Source organism: Adiantum capillus-veneris, chromosome 29 (assembly GCF_014529385.1).
Source record: "Adiantum capillus-veneris isolate H3 chromosome 29, ASM1452938v2, whole genome shotgun sequence".
Lineage (NCBI taxonomy): Eukaryota > Viridiplantae > Streptophyta > Polypodiopsida > Polypodiales > Pteridaceae > Adiantum > Adiantum capillus-veneris.
Window position 1 is genome coordinate 30,014,226 of NC_140959.1, and position 19,665 is coordinate 30,033,890.

Consider the following 19,665-nt stretch of genomic DNA (forward strand, 5'->3'; position numbering starts at 1 on the left):
TAATTGCTAATGGATATGTTGAAAGTATCCCATGAAGATGGTAGCGACCATAGCAAGAAAATGGGCCTTCATTTCATCATCAAAATTGAAACCTTTTGAAGTAAGCTGTGAAAATATGTTGTTGATGCGCATAAGCTTCTTCATCAAGAAAACCTTGTTCGAAGCATTGTTGCCATCCTATGCTCCACATAGGGCATCCCAAAAATCTTTGGCATTGAGCTTATCTATTATAGTAAAGTAAATGGATTCACCAAGGTGCAGATGAATGGTTTCCATAGCACGCTCATTCTAATCTTTCCACTGATCATCAGTGACGCATTCTCTCTTCTTTCACGCAAGGGTCTTATCAAGTCTTTGTTGATCAAAACATCTTGCATATGCTGCCGCCAAATAGCAAAGTTTATGCCATCAAATTTTTTGGTGTATTACTCTTCTCTTTCGAAAGCACTAGTTGTAGCTGTGACTCAAGAGAATGTGGCCAAAAACTTTATGGCGAATTTCTTGGGATAATTTTGGTAGAGTTTCCCTATAACAGGAGCAGAAAATCAAACCAAATGTAGCAGAATCACTGTGTAAGAACGGTCAAATGTGCCAAAAATGGACTCGCCAAAAAAATCCGACAGGTTCTCCTCTGAATGGGGAGCAAACTCTCAAACCCAACAGGGCAAAAGTAAGCGCATAAACTGCTCAAAACAACCACTGGGCATAAACTTCTCAAAACAAATATCATGTGATCGCCAACTCGACATCAAAAGCAAGAATATCTGACCAGATACATGTCCTATGGCGAGGGTCTCGTAACATGGGAACTCCAGAAACCTGTATCACCGAAGATATCTCAACATTTGAGAATACCCTAGCTCAAAGAAAACCTCAAGCAATGACCCTCCAAAGGCTAAGCAAACTCAAAACGACTAGCCACAGTCTCAGAAAGGGCTCTTTTGGTCTAAGTCTCAAAAATAGTCGGAAAAAACTGCCAAAATGTCAAGCCAAAATGGTGCCACAAAAGACGTACAAAGGCAGTAACCGCAATTCAACGCATATGAGTGATCGCACACGAACAGGCGCCAAGAACTACTGCGTGGAGTAAAAAGGATCCCTGCGGGGATATCTACTCACAAACGAGCTCAATAGCACTCTGTGTGCTTTAAAAAATATGCATCTGTCAATGCATGGTCATCTGCAGAGGAACGGTTACGAAAATGACTGCCAGAAAAAGCCTGTGAAGGCGCTGTGCCTGTAAACATCTAAAAACCTAGAGAAAAATGGTGTATATGGGCTTGAAAAACCCCTGTAACTTGCACGTCGGTGTAGACTGGGAATGTCGATGCCGATTTTGGCCGTCGGACGAAAATGTGCTCGAATCGGATGCCAGCCATCACTCCTCTATGACAAAGGTATCTCGCCCGTGCATGCCAAGAGTAAAACCGTTGATGAAATTGATGCCAAAAGGTCAGTGCTGAAACGCCAAGCCAATGTCGCCTCCAACCACCGGGCGGGAGTGTTGCCATCTAAGCTCGAAATCGACAAAAAATGTAGTTGATGTCGCACTCTAATTGGGATATGACATATACTACATATTCTTGTGGTATGGAACATTAGAATATGTAGTTTATGGACTACAGTAAGCATAAGAAAATTTGTCTATTTAAGTTTATGAGTTTTTCTTTTCATACATGACATTTTCACACATAATTTTAACCATTGTTTTTTATAAGCATGATTTGCACATTAATAACATAGCCACTGAGAACATTTGCTTTCCTAACAAAGAGGTATGTAATAAAAATTGATAAATATTATTTATTGTAGCTCACAGTGGCGGAAGCATAAGTGAATTATGGACTATGTGAAAGAATAGCAAGTTCATGCATATTTTATTATTAGAGAGTTATTTATGAGCAATGGTCAATTTATGTCCGGATGGACAATTGTAAGCATTCTTTAGCTTTGAAGAAGTCTATAAATAAATACGTGCAATAGAAAAATCCTCACTCTTGCACGGGGCGAAATTGTACCCAGTACTCGATTCCCTTCTTCATCTCTCTCACGATATGCATAGCACTCTACTTTAAGAGGTGCACATGCACATGCACGTGCTCTCGTGCTCTCTCTCGCTTTCTATCTCTGTTTGGTTACTCTTGCATTGGATCATGGGTGTATATGCATTGCCAATAATGTAGATCTGTGGATTTTATCATATGTAGCATGGTATTTTGTGTATTTTGCAAGTACACAATGCATCCATCTGTAGCAATTGAACTATCCCAGAAAAACATAGAAGAAGAAGATAAGTTCTAGCACAACGAATGAAGAGTTGAAGAAGGAAAATGAAGAAGTGAGAAGGAACTCCAACACTTATAGTCCAATGATGGTTGAGATTACCAGCAAACGACCACAGTCTACAAGTGGTGTTTGTTTTTACCCCTATTGTATGTTCTATATGAATTAGTCAAGGCTCAGGCCCACCAATGTAGGGTTGTATGAGTTTTGGGGCACCATGGGCTAGCTATGCTATGTGGGAAGTAGGCATAAAGGACATGGTATGTGCAAAGATCTAATCTTTGAGGGGAATATGTGAAAAAGTTGAGTGTTGTAGATTGTAAGTATGGGAAAGAGATTTAGAGAAGAGATGAGATGGATGAGTTAGAGCATGGGAACTTGTGCTAGTAAAGAGAGAAGGTTGGATAACATAAGCTATGATGTTAAAGAAATCCCTAGTAAGCAATGATGTGGTAAACCGTAACTGACTTGTATGTAACGGCCTATTCTTCAATAAAAGTTATGCTATGTTTTTTAGTCTACATTCTCTCTCTCTCTCTCTCTCTCTCTCTCTCTCTCTCTCTCTCTCTCATATTCATTTACCCTACCTCTTATATTTAGACAATTAAAGAAAAAAGATATCATTTTTTTCTCATGGTGATATCATTTCATTTATATAGACGCTTTCTCTCTCTCTCTCTCTCTCTCTCTCTCTCTCTCTCTCTCTCTCTCTCTCTCTCTCTCATATTCATTTACCCTACCTCTTATATTTAGACAATTAAAGAAAAAAGATATCATTTTTTTCTCATGGTGATATCATTTCATTTATATAGACGCTTTCTCTCTCTCTCTCTCTCTCTCTCTCTCTCTCTCTCTCTCTCTCTCTCTCTCTCTCTCTCTCTCTCTCTCTCTCTCTCTGTGTGTGTGTGTGTGTGTGTGTGTGTGTGTGTGTGTGTGCGCAAAGCCCATCCAACAGTTTCTCGGCTCCATTAATAATGTCAAAGTTACTTTCTAGCCTTGTGCTCACTTCGTGGCTCTCTTTACCTTATGCTTTCTGCCTCATTCTTTGTTATGTGCACCCCTCTGTATCTAAAACTATCTTCCTATCCTTTCTAGAGAACTTTGTCTAGACTTGTTTCTTTTCTTTCAACCCTTATTATGAGCCCTCAAGGACTTGTTAATCGAAGCAACCTCTCAAAGATTTCGTGATTGAAACTTTTTTTTTGTGTATAATGTTTGAAATAATCGATTATAACCTTTTCTCTTTTATCACTAACTTTCTTCTCTCTTTCTTGGTATTGAGAAAGCTTTCTTGATTCTTGATTGGCGATATTTACATAGTTTGATAGAATTGTTCCTCAGGCCATTGCAAAATATTATGAAGTACATTCTTGGTGCCCAGCCTATTGAATATTGGCTCAACAACATGAGCAAGATGAGATAAAGGAAATAGCCTTGGTCGTATTAGAGTCTTGTCTTTGATATGTGAAAAAAACTATGTCAGAGGGAAAACTCAAAAAATCACCTTCCAAAGCTATAAAGAATGCTCTTAATTTTGCAAGGGATAGCTACTAGTACATTCTTGTTTTCTCTCTTGTTTTTATCTTCCTCTCACTCATTGATGGTGAGGAGAAAAATTTCCACACACGCTAGTTAGAGGTTTCAAATGCCTTCTTTACTAGTGAACAATGTTACTTTGGGTAGGTAGTCTCTCAAGTGAAAATTGGGGAGAGAGAGTTGTGGAGACACTCGATTCACAATTCCCATGGCGCTAAAGGGAAGTCCCAACTCGATAGATGTCACTCAGTATTGTAGCTTTTGGGAAACTAAAGCTTGTTGATACTGAGTACAACCAAGAGGAAGAGTTCTAACATCCCCTCCTCTTGCTCAAGGTGGTTGTTGAAGTATTGCTATTGGAGGAGCTCACAACTAGAGGACATAGTAGGTAACCATGGAGCCATGCCAAGATGAAAGAGTACTCAAAAGAGAGATGTCACACCACCCCCAAGTGAGAAGGATCTAAGAAAGTAAAGAAAAAGGAGTCATGCTACCACAGGGGCTAGTTGTGGGTGGCCGCAAAACATCACAATGATGGGAGAGACAAATATCATTTAATATGTGGTGCCCGGAAGCTAAAGCAATGAGACCACAAAAAAAAAAAAAAACACATACAAACAAACACCCGACCCCCCCACCCCCCCACCCCCCCCCCCCCCAACCCCTCCAACACATAGACATACGCGCGCACTCGAAGACATGCACACCCTCACACTTGCACCCACCCGCCACTATATCTTATACCACATGCTCTTCCACAAAAAGGAATGAACAAATATAAAACATGCAAGCTAGTTATCTTTTTCCACGAAGGCCCCCCCCTATGGCATTTTAGAGACAAGGTAGAGAGAGAATGGAAATACATGCAAAAGGCAAGGAAGGAAGCTGATGTTGGGATCGGAGAGCACACACACAGAGAGCCAGCACGAAGAAGGAGATAGACACAGTGTGTGGCGGGGCGGTACTCACACTACAATGTGTAGTTATGAGTATAGTTATTAAATGAGTAAAAGAATGGTTGTACATGGGCGGCTGAACAACGGGCAGCCGGGCACACGGGCCTTTAACCCAACAATCTCCCACTTAAAGGAAGTGTGCCTTTAAAGTGGCCAAAGTACAGCAAAAGAAGTCAAGCCATACCCATCAGCGATCTGCAGTGTGCAAACCGTTGTGAGGCTAACGACTTCGTGAGTAGGTCAGCAGGGTTATCGTCAGTGTGTACCTTGACAAGCTCTATGCGCTTGTCCTCTAGCACCTCTTGTATGAAGTGATACCTCACCTCAATGTGCTTTGTCTTTGCATGGAAGACAGGATTCTGTGCCAACGCTATGGCACTCTGGCTATCATAATGTAGCATCGGAGCATCACCAGCCATACCAAGATCTCCCACTAGTCGTGAGAGCCATATGGCCTCCTTGGCAGCCTCAGTGGCAGCCATATATTCAGCCTCTGTAGTGCTCAAAGCAACGCATGGCTGTAAACGTGATGCCCACGAAACCGGTCCACCTGCAACTGTGAACACATAGCCACTAGTAGACTTCCTCGAGTCCACTGACCCTGCATAGTCTGAATCTGTATATCTGCAAACAGACATATCCTTCTCACCATAACATAGGGACAACTCTGAAGTCCCTCTCAAGTATCTGAGAATACCTCTCACTGCATCCCAATGACACTTGCCCGGGTTAGACATGTACCTGCTAACCACACCAACTACATGAGCAAGATCTGGACACGTAGCCACCATAGCATACATCAAGGAACTAACAGCTGACGCATAGGGAATCTGAGACATCTCTGCAGTCTCCAAATCTGTCTGAGGGCAGTCATCATGGCTGAGTTTTACATATGGAGGCAACGGGGTACTAATGGCCTTCTCCCCTTCCATATGAAAACACTCAAGCACCCTGTCAATGTACTCTTTCTGACTAAGAAAGAGCACCCTGCGAGAACGATCACGAGTGATCCGCATACCCAAGATATGACTGGCATCCTCAAGATCCTTCATGGCAAAGGTCTCATGTAGCCTATGTTTCAAGGCATCCACATCAGAAATACACTTCCCTGCGATCAGCATGTCATCCACATACAAAACCAAAACAATAAGACTGCCATCTGCAGCCTTGCGAGTATAGAGGCATGGGTCCTCATAACTGCGTACATAGCCCAATGAACTCATGAATGCATCAAACTTACGATACCATTCACGAGGTGATTGCTTCAGCCCATACAAGGTCTTAAGAAGCCGGCATACCATCTTCTTTGAACCATGAATAACAAACTCACTTGGTTGCTCCATGTACAAATCCTCGTGCAAGTCTGGATGTAAGAAAGCTGTCTTTACATCCATTTGCTTCAACTCCATGTCTTCTGTAGCTACCAAAGCAAACAACATACGCAAAGTAGACATCTTCACCACTGGGGAGAAGATCTCATCAAAATCAATGCCCTTCTGTTGCTTGAATCCTTTAGCCACAAGCCTTGCTTTGTACCTAGGCTTTGCATCCATTGAACACAATTTTATCTTGTAAACCCACTTGCATGGTAGTGCCTTCTTACCCTTTGGCAAAGGAGTAAGCTCCCACATATCATTTTGGATCAACGAATCCATCTCTGACTGCATAGCCTGCTCCCACTTGAGCTTGTCAACACTAGACATGGCCTCATCATAACATGATGGCTCCCCGCAATCAGTCAACAATACATAATCCATAGAAGGCACAAAACGTTGAGGCTGTCTTGCACGCCGCTCTGAACGCCTCAAAAACTGTGCAGGAGGTGCATCTGGCTATCCCACATCTACATGATCTCCCAACAAGGGCTGATCTCCCACCTGAGGGTCAATGGGCTGCCCACGAGCAGCCATGGAACCATCATAACGATGACCATCCTCCTCAAATATCACACGCCGAACCTCAACCGTTCGCGGTGATGCTCTATACATAGAGTCCTCATGAAAAACAACATCATGGCTGCACACAATCTTCCTGTCAATAGGATCCCACAATCGATAACCCATCTCACCAGAGCTACCATAACCCAAGAAGATACATCTCTTGCTCTTTGGATCCAATTTGCTGCGTTTTGCCTTAGGTACATGTACATAAGCTTCACAACCAAAAACACGAAGGTGACCATACGAAGGTGGCAAACCTATTCATACCTCTTCAGGCACTTTGAAGCCCAAAGGAGCACTAGGTGAACGATTTATCAAATGCACAAAAGGGGCAACTGCTTCAGCCCAAAATCCATCTGACAAACCAGCCATAGAAAGCATACTACGGACTTTCTTCTGTATAGTCCTGTTCATGCGCTTTGCCACACCATTTTGAGGAGGTGTATAGGGAGCACTGAGCTCACGCCGTATACCCTTCTAAACACATAATGTAGTGAAAGCATGAGACATAAATTCACCTCCATTGTTCGTACGTAAGCACTTCAACTTACAACCTGATTGGTTCTCAACAAGAGCCAACCATTGCTTAAATATATCAAACACCATATCCTTCTTACGAATGGGGTATGCCCATACCTTCCTACTAGCATCATAAATGAACGTAACAAAGTACATAGCACCTCCAAGAGAAGCATTGGGCATCGGCCCACATACATCACTATGCACCAAAGCTAGCTTTTCCAAAGATCTATGTGGAACACTCTTCTTATAAGAAGACCGAGCATGTCGACCATAAAGGCAATGCTCACAAAACTCAAAACCACCAAAATCTGAAACGGGAATGTAATTCGCACGTGCCAACAACTTCAAACCTTTCAATGACATATGCCTCAAACGCTGATGCCATAAAGAAGCAGGAGGTTGCTCAGTGATCCCCACAATGTGATCAACCACACTAGCTACAGAAAGGGAATACAACGTATTCCTCTTAGCACCTTTAACCAAAACAAGGCTGCCCTTAGTGAGCTTCCAACCTCCATCACCAAAAGATACATTGAAACCAAGTGAATCCAAATGACCCACACTAATCAAGCTTTTTGCAAGAGCCGGCACATGACGCACACCCTGCAAGACAAATGTAGTAGAGTTTGGCATAGCCAAATGAATATCCCCAATGCCATGAATTTGCATAGAACGCCCATCGGCAATCCTGACAGTACCTGTGCTCGAAGCATCATAGTCATGAAACCACGACCTATGAGGCGTAACATGAAAAGAAGCACCACTGTCAATGACCCAATCCATAGGCATACTACTCTCATGAGTGAGAAGAAAAGCATCATCACAATAGGATACAAGCAGCACATCACCAAGCTCTTCACTAGTAGCACTAGTTAGAGCATATACATGGTCATCTTGTGAGCTACACTCTCCCTGTGTTGCATTTAACTCCTCACTCTTGACATTGGACTTAGGCTTGTCCTTAGCATCATGGTCTTTCTTCTTACCATCTCCATTTTCCCTTTTCCACTTGTAGCAATCCTTTTTGAAATAGCCTTTTCTACCACAATGAAAACATTCCACATCCTTTTTACTTGTGCCTGCATAGGACTTGCTTCTAGATTTACCCCTGTTGGACTTGTACTTGTCCATAGTCCTGCCTTTGACAACCATTGCACTAGAAGACTTACTACCTGCATTATTCTTTCGATTAATCTCTTCCGTGAGAAGACTAGACTCCACATTAGTACTTGTCAACTCATCCGCAGGAACCGAGTTACTTATGGCTGTCCTAAATGTGTCCCATGACTCAGGCAACGTAACAAGTAAAAACATAGCTTTTACATTGTCCTCAAACGTAATTTTCTGCGTAGCAAGTTGGCTGAAAATTGTATTGAACTCATTCAAATGCGCATTCATGGAAGCACCTTCCTCCATTCGAAAATCAATAAGCTTTTTAATCCAATACACCATAGAAGCAGTTGAATGCTTATCATACATATCGCAAATCCGTTGCCATAGCTCATAAGCTCGACCCTGTGCATCTTTCACATTGTAATAAACAGACTTTGAAAGGGAAAGCCTAATGGTAGAGCTGCACATCTCATCCAACTCCTCCCAATCATCCCTCTCCATGTTCTCTGGCTTAACTCCCTGCAACTTTAGAGGTCAAATCTGTTTCTTCTGCACCAAGACATCCCAAATCTGATGTTTCCAATATGAAAGGTTAGCACTATCCAACTTCTCAATATTGAAAATTGTGTCCTCTTTAGTGCCCATTACAACAAGAATGCAACAATCAGAAACCTGTAACCAACCAACAAACTGCCACAACAAAGTAGTGCTGCAAATCTAACAACACCTGCTGCTCAATCAAAGAGCAAACGCATAGAGTATAAATCAGCACATAATATGGTCAAAAAACGTACGTAGAAATCCACAAACAAATGCATAAACCTGTGACACCTGTAACTCAACCGGCCTAAGCAAACCGTGCCACAAAATGCATCAACAATGAGATGTCATAGAGACATAAACATACTCCATGTATGAATAACCACAATAGAGACATAAGCTGACCAAGCTTACACAAATCCATGAGCATAAATGGATCCAAGTGAGCATATAACCAATGCACAAGCTCAACGAAGTCCAATCTCTACTGTCAACCAAGTACCTGTCCGTACTCAAACCGCAACACTACAAGCAAGAGCAAACCCGCTCTATGTATAAGTGAACCAAATCTCCACAATATCATGCATAAAGAGTGTCTGTCAAACTGCCATATCCACATCCATCAACATACATAGATGATGTAAACCTGTAGCTCAAAAACACGCATAAACAGACTGCCCAAAAAAGTAGAAGCTCCCACTCAAACCACAACCATATACATGGCTGTCCCATAGTCAAAATACATGTTTTGTAACCACAAAAGAAACCTGTATCCAAAGCTCCCTGTACCTGTAGTCGAAGAAGACAATGCCGCCAAACTCCCACTCTATCTGTGTGTATGAGGCCACTCCAAGAAGAGGCGACACACTCTCAAATGAGTTGTGGACTCACGTAAGTGGAAAACACTGCAGCAATGGCACTTGTAATGGCTATGGAAGCTCTGGCAGAAGAAAACTACCAAAGAGAGTTGAAAAACACAGCTCCTAGTCTGTAGCTCGAATGGGATTTCTGATGGCACAAATGGCTCCGAAAGGGGGGTTAAATTTTAGGACACTTGCTGAAAATACTCGCGGAGTGCTGAACCTCCCAATGCCAAGCTCAGAAAAACCTTCTGCTCTTTAGAAATGTGCACGTGCGCGAGACCGAAAAATGACAATAAAACAGCAGCAATTTCTAGCACACTCAACAATGATGATGAAGCTCTCACTACCAAGCTCTGATACCACTTGTTGGGATCGGAGAGCACACACAGAGAGCCATCACGAAGAAGGAGATAGACACAGTGTGTGGCGGAGCGATACTCACACTACAATGTGTAGTTATGAGTATAGTTATTATGAATAAGTAAAAGAATGGTTGTACATAGTTGGCTGAACAACGGGCAGCCGGGCACACGGACCTTTAACCCAACAGCTGATGGGTGGGGCAATGTATATGATATACTTGAAAACATGAAACACGTAGTGGCGCCTCGAAGCAACTTCCAAGTAGTTAAGGGTATAGTTTGTTTTACCAAGTGGCCAATCTAATCATAAGATTTATTTGATTTTTAACTACAAGGAAACATTAAGGCCTACTACCAGTCTAAAAGGACAACCATGTAGAAATGCATTTCTTAAACTTCATAAATCTTCACTGCACAATTTGTGAGAGAGATGATATCACGTAAACTATCATATGTTGCACCGTGATTTTCCATAAACTTTCCAACTAAACAACGTGAGACTCTCTCTCTCTCTCTCTCTCTCTCTCTCTCTCTCTACACACACACAAACACACATTTTTTTGGGAGTAGATCTTTGTGATTAATTTACAAGTGGGAAACCTCAAGGCGAGGAAAACCCACAGAAAGGATCATATACAAAAGCACGAACATTGAAATGTTCATCTGTGACAGGGCTAAAAGCATTCACAGGAAAGCTAATGCATCTCTGAGGTAATATCACCAACTTCCCAGGCAAAACGTAAAGATTGCCCAAGGGAAAGCTTGAGAAAATGAAAGGGATCTACATCAAAGCAAAGAAACATGCAACCATTACGTTGACACCACACGGTCCAATAAGCCCAAAATCTGACCCACAAAGAAAATCGCAAATCACTCTAAGGAAGGCGGGAGAATGCCAAAAGCCCATAACCTTTTGTGGAAGACCATAGAGGAAAATGGAGCAGAATACAAGCTGCCATGCGGCGAAGAAAACCTCTAGTTATGCAGCAATCCCAAAGCAGGTAACTAACAATCTCTTCCGTAGTCGAGCAACAAACACAACGAGGAGCAGATATTACATGCACTGAGAAAAGAGCCCACAAGGAGAACTCCAAGCAAGCATCGTCAAAGAAACAATCGCTCCTTCCAAGGCAAGTGGCTCTTCCAGAGAGCAAATAGTGGCTTCTTCCACCACGTATTTCTGCATTGACCATAGGACATTATAGTGGTCAGCAAGCTAGGGTCGTGGTAGAAGAAGAGCATAAACCTAACTAGCAGACATAGCCTCGAAGGACGTGCAAAGCTGACAGTAATGCATACCCAATCCAAAATATCGAGCAACAATGGAAAACTGAAAAGTGTAGCCCACCTCATCAACCACACCACCAACTACTCGAATACCACAAGAAGAAGAAGAAGAAGAGAGAGAAAGTATGCCTGGTGAAACGAACGATCACCCAGAGCAAGAGAGAATGCCCAACTCCAATAAAGACTCTCCAATCGAAGTGAATTCCCTTCCTGCTACTATCGACCATGCCACAATAAACGAATTGTAACATCTTTCCAAGCAAAAATCAAACTGGAAGTAACAAGACATCTAGGAATGTATCCTTCCATCTTGCCAAATACGAGCTCCCAGAGAGATCGTTGCCAATGACCAAAGGAGGAAGTAACATGCAAACACAAGCAATAGCTCTCCTAGCAAGAACATGCGGGTGCAAGTCCAAGACATGGAGACCGCCAAAGCACTTGGGAGTGCAAAGTTTCCTTATCGACATCAAATACAAGCCTTTTTTGTAAGCACGAGTTCACCACAAATGAGACAATATTGATGCAATAAGAGAAGTGAGACAATGGCGAGGCCAATGCAACAATGGCAAATAGAATTGAACATAAGCCATCAAGATACTTTTAATAGTTCGCAAGTGAACATGTAATCTCTCTCTCTCTCTCTCTCTCTCTCTCTCTCTCTCTCACACACACACACACACACCTTTTTTTTTCTTTGGTAAACCAGATTTGATTAATTTACAAGTGGGAAACCTCAAACTGAGGAAAACCTATGGAAAAGAAGAGATACAGAAGGTGGAGCTCTATGGGGCTCCAAGGGCTAGAAACAAACAAAGTAAATCCTGTATGCATTAAGAGTAATGTCCCTAGCCTCATAAGCAAAATGCAGCACTTGGCCAAGCAACAGTTTAAACTAGGAAAACAAGGCAATCAGGAAGTTGCGATGGTGCCAGATGGCCCACAGAACCCAAAATATGACCCAAGCAAAACTGAGACTGCGGAGACTAAAGCGTCCCAAAAAGCCAAATCCGTCTACACACACACACACACACACACACACACACAGTTGATTTCTATTAACCAAAAAACGGTTAATGCGCAAAATGAATGTCCCCTAAGGGAATACAAAGTTGTTAAGGCAATAAAATGTTACGAGTAAGCCTAATAGTTATAAACCAATGAAAGGCTAGGTAAACCACCTCTCCTGAAGAGAGAAAAAGGTAGAGAGGGAACTCCCGCCCTCTGACCCCTCAATAATGTTGAGCATTGGTGATCACAAAGACCAACAAGCCCTTCTAACAATCCAAAAGGACAACTATGCAGAAATACAATGCATGGCACCGGACAAGGATGTATGTGAAGAAGGCACAAGGAGAAATCCAAGAACTACAGCAAGATTGAAGGAAAATGAAGCTCATTCATCTCGAGCACAACCAAGAGGAGTTGAAGGAGGCACTCCACTCGCTCAAGGTGGCTGCCAAAGAATCACTACTGGAGTAGCTCACAACCAGGGGGACAGAGGAGGGGACTATATAGCCATGCCCAGAGGAAAGAGTACCCAAAATAGAGAGGCTATCCCACTCCCAAGTGAGAAGAAAAGGAACGAAGAAAGTAAAACAACACACTACCACAAGAGCTAATCGTGGTGGCTGCAAAACATTACAATGATGGGAGAAAGAGAGATCATCCAGTGTGTTGTATGGTTGGCACAACACACACACCAAAGCGAACAATGCCGTGAAGTAAAAAGCCATCAGAAGGTTACCAGAAAAATCTCTTTGTGGTGGTGGCAGTGGTGTGTGTGTGTGTGTGTGTGTGTGTGTGTTGGGGGGGGGGAAAGAAAAAATTGTGTTCCTGCTTTAATGTCCATGTTTCAGAACAAATGAATTACAAAAATACAGCACAAAATATGTGCGCTCATTTCTTGGAGCCCTCTTTCAATGAAGCGATGAATATAGCTGGTATTTTCTCTTCATGACGCTATCAAAAGGGCCGCTCACTTCGATTTGAAACATACAGCGCACGGGCCTCGATTACAAGTGGAATCTTGCAATGGGCCAAATCTGACCAATCACATTGCTTGCACAGAGTTATGGACTCCTCTCCTTAACCTGGCATGAATTCACATAAATGGTCATTTCTTCATCTTGTACAGATGTCACCTTACAGCATTGTCTCCTTGGCACCTGACAACAAAGAAGAATAAGGTGAAGATTTACATTCTCATTCTAAAAGAATGAAATGGAAGGAAAGTCAAGTCATCAAACGTTGTGAAATAAAAAGCCCCATCAATTGACAAACTAAACAAAAGAAGATTTCAACTATTCACACAAAAAGGTAGGTCCGATCAGTGATGGAACTAATAAAATTTAAAATGTCTGCTTAACTCTCTTCTCCTCTGAGGCTTCTTTTAGAAAGCCAAAGAAGTACTCTTTATAGGACAGTCTTCCAAACAAGTACAATGTTCTACAAAAAGCAATTTTCTGTTTCAGCCCCATGCAATATCCTGCTCTCACTGTTTAACCTTTTTCACAACTTTTACAACCACACACATGACTTCTTGTTTTTTTACTAATCAATAGTGAAAACCTTGAAGTGAGGGAAGGCACCCACACACGAATGCACTCGTATGCACACCCATAGGTAGATGAATCTTGGAAAAGCCCAAATTTACCTTTAAAGGAAATGGCAAGTTAAAAACTTTGGTGTTCCTATCATAATTTATGCTAGTGGTTTGTAAATCTACAAACGGTAGAGAGACTAAGATATACATCTAAAGAGACATATGGAAAATGCCTACAGTCGACCATGGCGTTTCGTCACGCAATGTGAAGTGGAGTGTGGAGAGAATGTGCACAATGTGGAGCCTTATGGCTGGCCCTTGCAGGCACTCAACTGTGTTTAATACAGTCTTTAAAAATGAAATATATGCACATCACACCAGGGTTGACACGTCTAAGCGCCAATGCTAATACAGTCCAATGTCACTACAGTACGAAATGGAGTAATCCAAATCTAGTACGACATGTAAGAGAGTCTAGAAAAGAGCTTAGGATGCCATAGTTGATAGGCCCAAATGGCATCTTTGCAGCACATGAGGCTTGAACTTTGGGCCCATGCTGGTTGGCCCTTGGCGGACATGGACAACCTTGCAACCCACTCACGACCAACTACAAGCTAGACAAGCTGGCTTACATAATCAAGACAACTCTAGAATGCCGTTTTTGGTCAGGTAGCATGAACTGTCGTTTGCTCCAATGAGACGGTTCTTTGTAAGCCCCTCACAATGTAGCAGAACTTAACTAGGTTTGAGACTTCTATCTAAGTTGCTTCCTTCAGCATGGATATAAATGAGCCACTTGGATGTAAAAACACTAATAGCATTCCTGATATCAGTTTTGTCCTATCATTCTCTTGCAAACAGATTAACCACGATCAAGAATGCACACAGTTGACTCAGACGCCAATCCCTTACTCTTATTTCCGGATATAGAAGCTTTTTTTCTGTTTTAAAAATCATGTAATGACTAGCATATGAGCAAACAAGGTCCAAAAACAGTCACACAGAAAGGCAGCACGCCTTTCTCTAGCATGTTATGTGGAAGTTCTGACATTAGTCAGTTTTCTCTTCTGCTCTGGTTTTTGGGCACCCAACTTTAAAGCACATTACTTGTACTGGTTAGAATAAATAAATCTAGCCTTCTCCACTGTACACCTACCAATGCATGCCCCGTCAATAGAAACAATATACAAGGAGTCAAAACCAGCCACACTCCAGTATAACACAGCAACAACTCATGGCAGGGGAAGCATAGTGAGAGCTTGTTGACTTCGACTGGCATAAGCATCAGGCAGTCTTCATTGTCATAGGGAATAGCCAAGAAAATGAGTAATGGGGCAGAAGCCCCATGAAGAAATTAGCTTCTATAATAACAATTGTGTGACTATGTCTACTGACCAGCAGGTCATATGTGCCTCCGTCACCAGACTTAAAAAGGGCCCATAGCCATGGTTGACAAACTTGGGAAGAAGTTGGCTAATGTGATGAAAATTTATATAGCACCCTATGTGCAGTGACAAGCTGCTAAAACAAACAGACTATATGTATCGAAAAAGTGGAAGAAAAGTATTCTGGCCTGTAACCAGGTTATATACATGATGTCCTACAATTTTAGAAGTTACGCAAATGCATTCGATGGAGCAGAAAACAAAACCAACTTAATATGGCATAACAAAAAATAATGGGATAGTAAAACCTACCTTAAACCAATGCTTATCCAGAGGCTTGCTCACAACTCGGATCTGCTGCACCCTCTTTTCAAGAGACGCCGAAAAAAAGCAGAAAAACCACCGTTTGTGGCTATCAACAGTGGTGTCCCGCTTATAAATGCCCACAACTTTTGACCCTTCGCGATCAATTCTATCGAGGAAAAAAAGAAAAGGCCTATTGCACACAGACTTGCTTGCAGTTCGAGTATCAAAATCAAACTCCCCTCCACCATCTTTTTTGTTCCACGCTTTGAAGGTTATTTCAGCTCTCTCCAAGTCCCTCGGAAGAATTATAAATGGATATACTTGTACAACATAACCTAAAGAAACAGAGAATGTAAGCCTTTTGCTCTGACTATAGCAAATACAGCGCTGCAGAAAACTGCTGGGATCTGTCTGCATGGCTTTTGTCAAATGATGCAAACCATCAAGGGCATTATATCGTGGAATAACAGGACCGATCTCGTCCAGATGATGCATGGATATAAAAGGTGCAATGGGATGAGCTGCTAGAAATCCAAAAGCATTTCCATGAATGTCAAACTGCAAAACATGAGCAAACAGCAATGAGACTCATTTAAGGCTAGAAACAGCAGAGTGATACTATGAATTCTTTTGTAACATAGCATATCAATTTAGACATGCAGCTTTCTGGTAAAATTTCAAATCCAAATTTAACTCTTTGCAATAACATGAATCTTTCACAAAACCCCCCATCCCCCCTTGCACGTTGCAACCTGTCCCACGCCCGCTCCCCGTTGTCACGTGCAAACGGCTCTTTGTGCCACATGGACATGCTACAATGACTTCCAAAGCCAATCCTGTATATAGCAATGTCTTAGATCCTGGGGGATTTCATTTCGGCAAAATTGTGAGCTTGTTCGCAAAGACCTGCATGCCCAGACAGATCCATTAGATTAGGTTTTCAAGTTTTGGAACCCACTTGCATAAATGGTTTGTACACACATTTGGACAGATGTTATTACACGTCGGTGAGCATCTCGCAAGATGAGCATGTAAATCTAGGCTGGAGGAACATGCTAGGCCAGTTCCCTTGTCAATCACAATACTGGTCATTGAGTTATGGCCATTTCGATGCCAAAAAATCACTAAAAGGGTACATTGCACATCTAGAACAGCCACTTATGATGCAGAACTCCAGGCCACGTAAGCCCATATAAAAACACCCTTAGGCCTCACTTATCACTTATCATCATAGTTTTTTGAGCGCTCACTCTCTCTAGTGTTTGCAAATTGGACTGCAGCCTCTACTCCCCCTTGGTGTTTTTGAGGCAAATCACAAACTCCACTCCTTAACTGCATTTCTCATCTCATCGCCATCTAGTCTGCTGCAGCCTAAAAGCGCTCCTGGCAGACATCCTCTTCTTATCTCTGGCACTACATTGCTCGAGTCAAGAGTATCCAGGATGACCCTCTTTTTCAAGTCACAAATGGCCAGACACTGTGTGGCTAGTGTGAAATGGCCGACGGCTGCGAGTTTTAGCATGAAAGTGTCAAACTTTTTATACCATCGTTTAGAAGCTTGTTTCAGCCCATACAAACTTCTTTTGAGCATACACACAAGATCTTCCTTGCTAGGGATGACAAAACCTTCCGGTTGCACCATGTACAACTCTTCTTCAAGATCGCCATGCAAACTTCCACTTCGGTTGTGAAAGTGTCACAAGACGGGCACCACGTGCCAATAGAAAAGAACAGACTGAACAGACTTTTAGCACTTCAATAACAACTGAATTGAAAGAGAGAGAGAGACGACATGCGACACAGAGTGGCGGAATTCCACCCCAGAGAGTATTGGCCCCAAACCTTGGCGCCCCTTTTGGTATTTTTTTATATTGCATCAACACAGTACAAGCCGGTACACGAGACTCTGCACCTTCTCCAGGAAGCATGCCAGAGAATGAGCCCTTAGCACATATTTAAAGGCCCTTGGCCTATGAAAAGAAGTTTACATAAAAAGCCTTCAAACTAAAAAGCTTCTGGTCCAAAAGCAATGCCAAAAAGCTGCCAACGTAAATCACGGAATTCCGTACAGTACAGTATGCCACGTCATCATGTCAACGCAATTTCCGGATTTGTCGTACAACTTGTCAACGTGAATGTCCCTCCATAAGTTGTACGACAGAAGATATGCCAGTTGAGGATCAGCCAGAAGTTGAGGAACTTGATGAGATCTTGGTACCTGAGCAAGTTTTGGCACATAAGGACAGAAAAGTTAAAGGACAAGTTGCAAGACGCTATTTGGTGAAGTTCAAGAACTATCCACCTATGGATGCAAAGTGGATGGAAGAGCATGAACTGTCAGAGTCACCAAATGTATTGCAGCTTTACCTTGAAGCCTTTGGGTTACAGCCTACTTATGCCCCAACCCAATGTGTGCAAAGGAGGGGTAATGATAGAGCTAGTACATCAAATGTACATATGAATTCAGTGCCATAGATGGAAATGGCAAAAGTATGAAGGCCTCATTAAGTCATTTGTATCTATGTATGTTACGACCTTTCTTGCGGATACATGCGATGATAAAAGAATGTTGATAGCACAAGATCATCAGTGGCGTGTATTTATGGAATGCAATCGAGGACGTTTGCGATTTCAAGAGGGGGGTATGTCACGAGGACGTGGCAGTTATTAACCATGTCACAGAGATGTGGCAACTGCTAACCTTGGTTGTTGGTTTCTTTCCAATGGGGTTTATTTTATTTGTTTAAGACCCTCTTTTTGAAGTAGCAAACGGTCGGACATTGTATGGCCAATGTGAACGGTAGATTCACCCGCAGACGGGAAGTGGTCGGCACTGGAATTCGTATGGTAAGAGGATGTCTAGGCTCAGAGCAAGATCATATAGGTCCCCCCCCGTCGCACTTAGCAAGTTGGTGGATACTAGGAAGTGAACTCAATTAAGGCGTAAAGTCAAGGTGGGACTACCAACAAAAAGTATCCGACAGTTGGGCCACATTGCACTTTTGGATGCGGCTCCAATGAGGATAGATGGTCAGAAGACTAGTGGGAGCCCAACGGAAGCATCTCCTAAAATTTAGGGAACTGCTATTTTGGGCCGTGAAATGTGTTCGCGTCATTACCTCCGGTATGACTAGGGGAACATTTTATAACTCTGCCGCGAAGTCAACTGGGCAACCGGTCAGGATATTTTTAAGCGGCAAACCCGAAACGGGAAAATGCTTGAAAATGCGCCCAAGTGTCACATTTTCGTGAACTTTCCTCTTGCAGAAAAATGGGCGCTGATTTTTAAGCTCGGAGAGGCCTCATTTCAGCTTTTGTCACAGGTTAAGAGCTATGGAGTGCTTCCTTTCCCTCTCATGTACAGTGTGGTGCTAGGAGTGATGCCCTGCACACTACACACTGCTCTCTCTCTCCCCTAAGTGCAGTTATGTGATGCCCCACAAGAGGGCTACTCATTTGATTGATGTACAGTTGTGTGGGTTCATGCTTTTATGCTGAGGCAAGAGCCTCCTTGAGCAGGAACAGGGGTAGCTAACTGCTGCTCCAAAGCAGGCACTGGTGAGGGTCATAACCTCACCGTACAGGTGCAAAATTAGCGTTGTGTATGCGCTGTAAATTCACTGTTTTTCAGCCGTACGGACGCCAAGATCATTGGGAATCGTGCCCCACTGGCAAAGGACAGTTAGGGGACTCTTTGGGGCTGAAAACAGGGCAAAAACCAGTAAATACAGCGTGCTGAATTTACTGTTTTTGGACAGGAATCAGAGGGTATACGCCAGTGCAAGCGAGTTCCAGCAGGGGAATTGGTTTCGTGCAAGTTTTGGGGCTGTTATGCTGCCGAAATTTGGCCAAATCAAATGGTATCTAGGTGGATACACGTGAAGGATTCCCAGGACCTTACCTTGTAATTTACTCTCCTAAAGAATAAAGAAATACCGAAAGGGGCGCCAATTTTGGGGCCTACAGGTTGTCGGCGTCGTCTGCTCGGAGCATTCTAGCTTCCAAGCCGTGTGTGTGTTTTAGTGTT

At 42.7% G+C, this 19,665-nt stretch overlaps 1 protein-coding gene across 1 annotated transcript in view; it reads right to left on the minus strand.

Moving 5' to 3' along the window:
* Window positions 1–13,013: 13,013 nt before the first annotated feature.
* The window catches only part of LOC147418978 (uncharacterized), a 39,859-nt gene continuing 33,207 nt past the window's right edge, over window positions 13,014–19,665 (minus strand). Inside the window, exons 2-3 of the mRNA XM_086505363.1 lie at window positions 15,645–16,196; window positions 13,014–13,570 (exon numbers count right to left, since the gene is read on the minus strand). Of these exons, the coding sequence (XP_086361489.1) occupies window positions 13,475–13,570; window positions 15,645–16,196 (648 nt within the window). The 3' untranslated portion in view covers window positions 13,014–13,474. The remainder of the gene's footprint in view (window positions 13,571–15,644; window positions 16,197–19,665) is intronic.